Here is a 10,781-nt window from a genome sequence, read left to right as displayed (position 1 = left end):
GAGAAAGAGCTGCGCGTAACGATGCCGTAAGAAAGCAAGAGAAGTCACTTTCACTTTTCCTACTCTTTTCTCTGTCGTCTTTGTTAAAAAAAAAGAAACGGTCTATCTTTCTTTTAGAGTTACAAAGAAAACTGCGCTTTCTTTTCGTACCATCTAACCCATCGTTATTCTTGTCAGTCTCAATGTCACATCATTGTTAATATTTTCATCAAAAAACGGAGGCGCAAACGCGAAGGTAACATGAAAAAAAACCGCATGTAAAAACGTATATGTAACATGTTTTTCTGTAACCAGCGAGGAATTACGTCGAACAGGGCATGGCGGCGGCGTCGGCACGCTGGAAGGCGGAGGAAGAGGCGGAGGCGGAGGAGGCGGGGTAGAGAGGAAGGTTGGTCCGCGCAGCGGGGGCGACGGGGATCGGAACGTGGTGGGCTACGCAGGATAGGAGAGGAGATGTCGACAAGATGACAGCGGCCGTGTGACGACGACGCTGGCTTGCTGCAGGTTACGCCGTTGCCCGCCCGACAGACCCGACGAGGGAAAACGGTCGCGCCGGGAGGTGCGCCAGGAAGTAGTGCGGTAACTGCGAAGGAGAGAGTCTATTGAGCGGCGGAGAGAAAAGACGTGACGGCGACAACGTCGTCGTCGTCGTCGTCGTCGGCGGTGCCGCGCCCCCGTGCGATGCGCACGACGGCGCGGTGAGGAGCGGCCGGTGTCGAGATCGTCCCGACGACGAGGAAGTCGTCGCCGACGGAGGAGAGCGTGATTGCCGCGCATCGTGACCGTCCCCCGTTCCCGCGTGCGCCCCGCGCTCGCGTGGTTCCGGAGGCATGAGCGTGTTCGGGGACTTCCAGCGTGTGTGGGTGCAGCGGTTCCCGGACAGCGCCTTGCCGGCCGCCTGGGAGGAGGATGTCCGGGCGAACTTGGTCAAGCACAAGCAGAAGGTGAGTCCCAACGGGATCCGTGTTTCGCGTCAGCGATTGGGAATTCTCATTATTCCCCCGACTTGAATAACCGGAAAGTGAGGGTATCCGAGGGTGAGACCAGACCGGTGATAGTGCCGCAACGCCCGGGCGGGTTTATTAGTCACGTGTGAACGATTTGTGTGTGTACGTGTGCGCGAAAGAGGAAGTTTTTATTTGGTTTTTTTCAATTGACATCCTGCGGAGGGGCCCTCTCAATGACTCACGCATCTCGGTGTATCAGGCCGGAGTGGCCGACTTTTTTTTTCCTCCACAAGTCCCTAATTCAATTTCCGAAAAAAATTAAGTATAAATTTCGAGAAGTAACAAACGAGCGAGATCGTAGATCGTACGATCGAGCCTCGCGACGCAGTCTTGCGTAACGACTAGATCTTGTGTGACTGCGGCAGTGAAGTGTCGCAATGTTTACCAGGTATTTATTAGTCAGTCACCAGAGTTTATGCGCGATTGTATACGCGGATTCGAGTAGAAGACGGTAGAAGAGTTCTAGGAGAGGAAAGTGAGGACACAAAGGTTGTTAATGATGCGGAGGAGGAAGCGAGTAGCGCGAGGACAATGTAATTTCTCCGCCTAATAAAAAACTTAGTCATGTATAATTCAATTAACACCGTGTTCGCATGACTTGATGACTCATCGATTTAATTGTTTGAAACCTGTGTCAGTGACATGGCACTTGTGACATTGCGAGTACCGATGAATTATCATTCCTTTTAACATTTTCAGTGAGGCGCCCGAATAAACGTACAAGCAAGAATAAGAAAGAAGTGAGAATAGTAAACATTGACTTCCTGCCTTGTAACTGCCGTCTGTGAATCACTGCACAGAGTTATCTGTTGTGTTATCGGAGCACCAAAAAAAAAATTGATAGTTACATTAGGTTATCTTAAAAATTCATGACATTGCACACTTTTAATTGATTTTTATTTAAATTTTATTAAAAAGATAATATAAATTTATTTATTTTTAGAGAGAAGTAGGAAATTACATATAATTACATAACAATCTTTTTAAATTTCAGATAAAGTATTTTTGAAATACAATGTAATAAAATTTATTTTTCTATAAAAGAATATATTTTTTTTAAAGTATATAATAATTAAGTTAAAAATATGATTTATTTTCTATTAAATTTTTTGTAAAATAAATGTAAAAACTTTTCGAACAATGTATCAAAATGCATGATGTATATTTCTTTCTTTGCAGGTGACAGCTTTGAGAGAAGAACTCGAAAAAGAGGAGTTTTATGTGGAGTATTTAGAGAGATTACTGGCCGACGTTGAGCGACACAAGCAGCTGGCTAACAATACTAGCGTGACTGAGAATAAACAGGAAACGGCGGTGCAGGAAACGCAATCTCCACAGGACTTTCAGGTATCGGAAAGCGGCTTGGCGGACATTTCTCCGAGCTCGCCGAGTTCACAGAAGATCGGACCGTCCGCTCCTCCCGCTCTAACGGAACGGGAGGACATCAGCAAATTTCAGGACAAGTGCGTGTCCGAATTAAGCTCGACTCTCGGAACAGCTGGCAAGCGACCCAAGAGCGAAATACCGAGGAGTCCCGAGAAAGTGCCTGAACTTAGAAGAAACAGTGATCCAGATGTGCCAAGTAATTATGTTACGGTGATCGAGGTCACCGGGAGTTCGAAGAAGGACAAACATGAGGAATCTCTTAAGGAGGAAGACGAGAAAGGTATTTCCTCAGTCCTTTTTGTTTTATTGAGTTTTCGGAAATTTAACTATGCGTAACTTATATACAATTGTTCAAAAAAAGAAATTGTTAGTAAGAATGGATTTAATTTTGATCTTGTGCGTTTTATGTAAGCGATGGAAAGTTAATAATTCGCTTTGCTTTTTAAACTTTATAAATAGCTATCAATTTTATATACATTATAAATTATTTTATGACATAGGATATAGAAGACCAAAAGGTCATACAGACCACCCATATTATCCATAAAGGCGCTTGATGACGCACACTGATCAACAAAAGCGCTTTATATGCGAATATATGCTCGAAATGCGACCGATAATTTTGTTTATAAATTTTTATCGTGTTCCTACTCAACATTTTATTTTACTTATAATCTGACATTTTTCTCAAAAATCATAAGTAATAAGAAAAAATTTCTAAAAAAATTTAAGCAAAAGTTGTTTATTTTTGAAAGACATCTATGATACTTTATTCAATCAATTCTCATTAAAAAATTTATACTTGACCTAGATTTATTCTACTTCCAGTATTTTCTAAAAAGTTGAAATATCAGATTTTATAATGTAATTTTTTCCTCGATTTTCGACAACCATTTATTGCCGAGGAAAGAAGGTGATATGGGTGGTGTGATATATCCTGTATATAAAGTCTAAAAAAAAGTATTTGTTTGCTGAATAGACTTAGAAAAGGCTATCAATGAAGATGATGAAGATGGCGATGCAGAGGCATCGGAAGAGGAGCCTTATTACGATTCAGTAGCCTTGGACCAAACTGGAGAGTATGTTTACATTGACGCACGCGTTCCCACTGTTAACAGTAACAATGGTAATAAAGCGGCGACTCGAAGACCACCCTCACTGCCAGATTCGCCGGGCAATCAGAGTAATTATGTCAACATCGATTATTTTATACAGTAAGTCGTTTGTCTCTCTTTCTCTCTCTCTCTCCCTCCTCCTTTTTCTTTGTCTCTTTCTTTTTTTGCTTCGCTTTAATTAGAACTATATTGAAAGCCATTAGAACTAGGCAAAATATCAGCGCCTTGATTACATTGTTTTTTTTTTTTTTTTAAAGTTAATGTACATTTATTGGTTGAATTCACACGAATACTCTTGAGTTAAGGTATATAATGTATGTATATGATCGTGCGTGTTATTTTCAGACACAGAGCGGCGATGGACAGCGAAGACGAGGAGGGTGCCAGTCCGGCGCCCCCGATTTTGTTGCGCGCACTTAGCACCGACAACGAAACCGGCAGCAGTGACGCCGAACCGCTGAGTTTGAGCGAAGGTAGCTTGGAATCGCCGACCCCGACGACGCCGCGTAGGCAGGAAAAGAGCAAGGAGCGTGAGGACGATAGGACGTCAATGGTCAAATGTATCGTAAACTCGGTAGTGGAAAGCGAGGCTGTATATGTGGAATGCTTAACTGTGATGTTACAAGTATGTTATTTAAACTTTTTAATTAACTCTGACATTTTAAATTTAACTCTGACATTTTTAATTCTTGTAAAGGTTTATTTATTTACGATGTTTTCTTGTCCTCTTGCAGTATATGAAAGCTATTAGGGCAACTTTAACGACATCTCAACCGGTCATTTCGGAAGAAGAATTTGGCACGATGTTTTACAAGATCCCGGAACTGCATGCTCTGCATCAGACGTTTCTCGATGATCTTCGAAAGAAGACGGAAAAGTGGGACGGTAAGACTGCTATAGGAGAACAATTTAAGGTACGTGTAATTTGTGTCTTAAATAAGACAAGTAAGAATTGAAAAGTCGTGACATCACACGTTTTGTTTCAGATTATGGCCAGTAATATAGGATTATATGGTGCGTTTTTGCACAATTACGCTCGCGCAACCGATACTGTGCGACGATGCTCCGCCCATTCCACTCAATTTGGAGAGATTACTAGAGATATAAGACTCAGGGGCTTTCCGAAAGGCCCAGGTTTGTCTCTGGAGGATTTGTTACACAAGCCAGTTGCTCGAGTGCAAAAAAATGCTTTAGTTTTATACGTAAGTAATTCGCCACATACATATCTGCACGTACATATAATGTAGCAGTGTCTATAATAGTCTATAGTATAGTTTTTTTACTGACTGATAAAATCATGATAGTAGTTATTACGAACCTTCCAGATATGAAAATACGCTTCACTTTATTACAATCTCTTTATCTTATCTTGAGTTTCGTAGCGATAATTTTCTTGTTCAATCATTTTCAGGATCTTCTTAAACATACACCAGTCAACCATGCAGATCATGCGCCTTTATCAGAAGCTCTTGCTATGACCAGGAATTTCCTAGATGAATTCAATATCATTCAGACGAAATCTATGTTTCCGGTACGATTCGCATTAATTGCTTTGCATTAATGTTATTTTATTTTATATTACATTATATAATTGTGTTTTTTAATATCATATTTTATATTTGATGTTTTTTTTTATTCAGAGTCACGACAGAGCCCAACGAAGATTGGTAAAAAATTCATTTGTAGTAGAACTCTCGGACGGCCACAGGAAGCTGAGGCACCTCTTTCTCTTTAACGACGTGATCGCCTGTGCGAAGTACAAAGCGTCTGGCAGGGATAAGTTCACGTTTGAACTGAAGTGGTACGTGCCGGTGGCGGAAGCCGCTGTTACGGAAGACGGTATAGAGCCGCGCGAGGCCAGTCCTGCTAATGTGGTAGCTTTAAGGTAAATTAGTAAAACGCTTATAATTTGCCGCGACATCTGTCATTAATAAAGAATAGTTGTGTTTTATCAATGGTCCATCCACTCCACTTTGTAAAAAGGAGATGTTATTGATATTGTTATCGCTTTTCTGAGATGCTAATTGGCTATCTCGTTGTCAAGTGCGTTGTGACTTGCTTCACTTTGCGTCATTTCCAGCTGTAAAAAACAAAAACTTAAATAGCGTGCGCGAAGCGCGCGTCTGTAGTGTCTAGTATTGTAAAAAAAATATGTTATCAGATTAGTCATCAATTTTAAAGTATTACGTTATGAAATCAACAAGTTCTTAAAATAAATACTCATTACTCATCAAAATAAGTAGTAATACACTGATAATTAATTTTTATTATTACTAAGAAAAACTGAATGAATGTTTTCTGATTAAACGTTTGATTAAAATCACAAATAACTTGAAAATTACCGGAACAGGTCGCAAGCTTGTACAGTACGTGATCAAATTCTATGGGAAGAACGAAATGACGAGAAACGGATTAGACTGGGTGGCAGAGGTTCGGAAAAGAATCGTAAGAAGCTCGCCGAGCTTGAGGCCCAGCTGGTATTAGCCTCGCCAAACTTAGTCCTGCGCGTCGCGCACAAAAGTCAGCAAAACCGAGTACAAAATTCTTACACTTTTTTCTTGTCCAGCGAATTTGAGCGGTCCCAATGGGTAGAGGCAGTGGAGGCATTACAACAGGTCATTGAATCTCTAATTAAGATAAAAATAGTTGGTATATGTTATGTATATACATACTACGATCTTTTATGTTATGTAAGGTCTACAATGTCAGCAGGAGTAATGGAGTAAGGAGTAAGAGTAACAATTGACCAATTAAAAACCGGGAGTAAACGAAATGGGCAAATCTCATTTCATATTTCTTACTTCTTACTCTTACTCCATTACTTCTTGTTGACATTGTAGACCTTGCATCATATTTATTTGAAAAACTCATGTTGGTTAATATATATTTATAGGGCGGACAGCCTCCAGGGCAGCTACCATTATCGATGTACGAATTGCAGGCGTGGGTTACCGCCTGTCGAACGTATTTGCAGACTGACATGGGCAGCTACCTGCTGAGATCAGGCCGCGATGAGAGCTTGCTACTGGGTGATCTTCATCTGACATTGCTTGGTTTAACTCCGCCAGGCTTAGACAGAGTGGGTGATCTCTATATCATTGTAGAAATCGACAGTTATGGACACTACTTCAAGAGAGCGCGAAGTCGCGTCGCCAGAGGTCAATCTCCGATTTGGGGTAAGAAATCTCTTTCACTCTTGTTTTACAGTTTCTATTATCGTATTAATCTGTAATTTTATCATACATAAACAATTATGTTTAAAATAAAAATTCGTTATTTTACAATAATAAATTGAAATTATATACCTTTTAACTAAATTTCTTTATACAGGTGAGACTTTTGTGGTAGAGTTGGAGGGAAGTCAGAACGTGAGGATCTTGTTGTACGAGGAATGTGGCACACGCTCGGTATTGCGAGGCAAGTGCATTCAGCGGTTAAGCAGATCTTGGCTTCAGTCTGATCAGGTCGAGAGGTCGCTAAATCTAGGACCCGCGACATTGGACGTTGCGTTACGTTTTGTTCCCAGCGAAGTTACTCTGAGGCGAGTGCCGTCGGCCAAACCACAGGGCTTATTCGGCGCTAAGATTCAACAAGTTTGCAAGTATGTGCGAATTTCATTTAAATCGAAAGAAAAAATTAGGAAATTAGAAAAAATCGATTTGCTTTTCTCTTCTCTGCGTTGAATTTTTAATTAGGAGAAATTAAATTTATTATATTCAAATCAGACAAAGAATTTACAATTGAAATAAACAGAAAGTTTCTATTAATATATAGTTTCTCTAAATTTCTCGATTTGAGTATATTTTAATAAGACATTCTTAATTTTAAAACAGTAATTATTATATTCTTCCGCAATTTTACAGACGAGAGAAACGCGACGTGCCTTTCATAATAACAGCATGTGTGCGAGAGGTGGAGAAACGTGGCGTCGGCGAGGTAGGTCTGTATCGTGTTTCTGGCTCCGCGTCCGATGTGGCGAGGCTGCGCAAGTCGTTCGAGAGCAATTCGTACGAAGCGGAGCAGCTACTTAAGGAGGTACGTTTGCATTTCTAGCATTTTCCATATCCGTAATAATCAGACGAGAGAATGTTCTTTTATTGCTGTATACGAACATGGATGTGCAGGTAGACGTGCACTCAGTGACGGGCGTATTAAAGTTGTATCTGCGCGAAATGCCGGAGGCGCTGTTTACCGATGCTCTTTATCCGGCATTTTTGGAAGCCTTCCAAACGGGCGACTTATCGCGAGGTGCCGCGCTGCGTCGTGTTTATGACAGCTTGCCTGCTGTCAATAAACCGGTAATCGATTTCTTGTTGGCGCATTTGGCCCGTGTGAACAAGCACGAGGCGCAGAACAAGATGTCGTTGCACAACCTGGCCACAGTGTTTGGACCTACGTTGCTACGACCTGGAACCAGTAATTCGCGCAGCGACGCCAAGAGCCGCGATCCCCTCGCTGCTGGCACCGTCGACGTGATGGCGCAAGCCGGCATTCTTTACTGCTTCTTGCAGTTACACATGCAACAACAGAACAATCAATCTCTCTAGTCGACAAAGTCCCTTGATCCTGAACGCAATTAATGTTGCTGTACGATTTGAGATCAACAGGCAATCGGCAACAAAAATGCGACTATTATTTTCCTGACGAAGCAAACGTTGAAAAGACGATGTAACGGTGTCTGAAGAACAGCCTGGTAACTCATTGATATTATTGTTTTTAATCTTATAATTAGTTCATTTCAGGAACGTAATATCTGTTTTTGCTATATGCCATAATGTGTTGCATCATTTACGTAACGAATAATTGCGTCATCAAATAAGGATAAGTCAGAAGCTTTTTATTAACAATTTTTTATTTGTGTTAGGTGCAATATGAAGTTTTTTTTTGTCGAATTTGAATAAAATGACTAAATATTTATTTTTAATTTTTTTTTATTCCAATATAGTTAATTAAATTAAGTCAGAAAAACAATCGCCAATTTCTGTCCTTCAAACATCTGTCAGATGTCTTTTATATCGTGCGCTGACACGATAATCCATAAATCCATACATATTGTTTGTCTCTTTTGTAGACATTAATTTTGCGTGACGTATCTTTTTTTGCGATCCTGAGATAGAGTCTGGAAATATGTTAAAAGCGAATAGAGTGGCTTTGACGAAACCCTCCACACGAGAATGAAACTCCTATACTCCATACGCGTGCAAAGTAATATAGCCGAGCTGCTCTTATAGAACGTATATAAAGCGTAATAATATATATATATATATACATATATCTTTACTTTTGAGGTTTATAATATATTTTCTACTTCATATTGTCTGAGCGTGATAATATCGCTCATGCGTAATCAAATTGATAATGACCTTTCCTGAGATGAGATTTTTCGAGGTAAAGAGCGTGAAATGGTGCAGAAATTTCAGGTAAGAAATTGGCCAAAGAGCGGATTAGATAAGTCAAAGCGAATTGGTAAGAATGTTATTTATATTATCTTTGTACATTAAAAATATCCCGAAAGTTTATAAAGAGGAAGAAGAGAGATTCGTTAAAGAGTGAGAATCATTTAAGAGAAAATCTAAAATAATAAATTTTGTATAAAGTCTAAGACCGAAGTTTTTAAAGCCTGAAATTTGTGTACTGGATATACAATTTAGCTCTAGAAAATAAATACTTTTTCACGTGACGTGTGTTCCTAGCAGAGAATCTAAATCTTTTTATATGAATCCTTTTGTATATTTGTTGCAAGAAGCAACCTATTGCCCTAGGTATGGATACTGTACTTTCGTGTACTCAAACACTAGCGTACATTTCACAAAAATATCACAATATTCAGGAGAATGAGAAAAAGCAAAAAAAAGAGAAAAGAACGAGAATGTATGAGAGAGATAAAGAGTGATTTGTTCTTCCTTGAAGATTTTGTGGAATTCAGGGAACGACGTTCCTCACAATGTGCAAAAATTTATTATACATGTATAACGTAATAATCGTCCATTCCATTTACTCGAGTTCTTTACTCGAATTTGACAGATTGAAACTTTGCGCCGAAATAGCTCAGAGTTTTAACCCAAAAAGATATATGACTGCACGAAACAAGCCCTCCTTATTCCGTCAAAATGGTATTTTTCGACAGTAATTTTGATTGATATGAATATTCTTTTTTATTACCATCTAAATGCAGCTTAATGAGATGCCAAAGAGAGAAAGGTACGTTCCCACGTGTGTAGAGTGTCTTGAAAATCACAATTTATATAAGAAAAATAGAAGTTTTTACGAAAAAAGGTTAAAAGTGTGGAATAAATTTGTTTTTGCTCAAGAGAAAAATCTATGTTTAAATCATTAAATTTTCAGTAAATATTTATTTCGATCTTTATAATTATTTATTTTTTAAATCAAATTTCTCGAGGAAAAAATGCGAAAAAGATTTGAATATATCCTAAAGCTTTCTTTTTAACAAAATGTCAACTTGATTAACGCATTATGATTTTTGGAACGCTCTACGGTAGAAGAGTATATTGTATGTAGTTGATAAAATGAGAGACAAAACACAAACATGCGAGTTGTTATGATACAAGTAAATAGAACTCTGTACAGAATGTCTTGCGTATTAGGTATACCACGCCATTTGCAAAATTTGCAAATTACAACAAGAAAACAAAAAAAGTAAATTACTGATGAGTGTTCGATAAAAATGACGACAGGAAGTATTAAACTGTTTATGCTCGAACAAAATAGGCAACTATTGTATCTCGTGCGAATGAAGGCAATCGCGTGCGTGTTTGTGCTTGTTTGTTTTGTATGCGTGTATTATTCCCTTTCCCCATGTATGTATCATACCGTAAGAAGAAATACCCGCATATACTAAGATTAATTTTGATATCGTCGTTTTCTAAGGAACGTCCGCCTTTTTTTGTACATTGATACCATAAGTGTAAAAACGAGTTTCCTTGATTATTATTTGTGTTATTATTAATATTATAATATTATTACTCTACATATATAGTATATATTATATATGAGACAATTATCGCGTCACTATTTGTTACAAGATCAAGCTAGCTTGTTCGCAGCGAAATGCGTACTGTACTGCCAAAAAGTGAAGAAACTTAAAGTGGATAAATATACTGAAGATTTATAAACTTTTACATCGCTCGGTTCTTTAAATTTTTTAAATCTTGCCTTCTAATGTGATCATTTTAGCTTCACAGAATCCTTTCACGAACATCTAATACTCGAGTATTGTATCATGAGCAACCTCAGCATTTTAAAGAAAAGAAGT

General features: G+C 38.9%; 1 protein-coding gene across 2 annotated transcripts; it reads left to right on the top strand.

Annotated features, from left to right (window-relative positions):
* Nucleotides 1-339: 339 nt before the first annotated feature.
* Nucleotides 340-10,598, top strand: LOC105837370 (active breakpoint cluster region-related protein). Of its 2 annotated transcripts, none has more exons than XM_036293442.1 (13): nt 340-944; nt 2,187-2,673; nt 3,373-3,607; nt 3,854-4,133; nt 4,243-4,422; nt 4,495-4,710; nt 4,920-5,039; nt 5,149-5,393; nt 5,859-6,153; nt 6,402-6,684; nt 6,839-7,109; nt 7,372-7,543; nt 7,633-10,598. In XM_036293442.1, exons 1-13 carry the CDS (start codon nt 831-833, stop codon nt 8,053-8,055), a joined length of 3,321 nt encoding a protein of 1,106 aa, XP_036149335.1. In that variant the 5' UTR covers nt 340-830; the 3' UTR covers nt 8,056-10,598. The 2 variants fall into 2 exon arrangements, with proteins under 2 accessions (XP_036149335.1, XP_012537548.1); XM_012682094.3 differs by having other exon boundaries at nt 365-944; nt 5,859-6,123.
* The last annotated feature ends 183 nt before the right edge of the window (nt 10,599-10,781 follow it).

This window comes from Monomorium pharaonis, chromosome 11 (assembly GCF_013373865.1).
Source record: "Monomorium pharaonis isolate MP-MQ-018 chromosome 11, ASM1337386v2, whole genome shotgun sequence".
Classification (NCBI taxonomy): domain Eukaryota; kingdom Metazoa; phylum Arthropoda; class Insecta; order Hymenoptera; family Formicidae; genus Monomorium; species Monomorium pharaonis.
This window is presented reverse-complemented; position numbering and strand designations above follow the sequence as displayed.

Coding starts and splice junctions, on each gene's coding strand:
- LOC105837370 (XM_036293442.1), top strand. CDS start 831: ATGAGCGTGTTCGGGGACTTCCAGCGTGTGTGGGTGCAGCGGTTCCCG. Junction 4,134..4,242: donor GCTTAACTGTGATGTTACAA/GTATGTTATTTA, acceptor GTCCTCTTGCAG/TATATGAAAGCTATTAGGGC. Junction 6,685..6,838: donor AGGTCAATCTCCGATTTGGG/GTAAGAAATCTC, acceptor TTCTTTATACAG/GTGAGACTTTTGTGGTAGAG.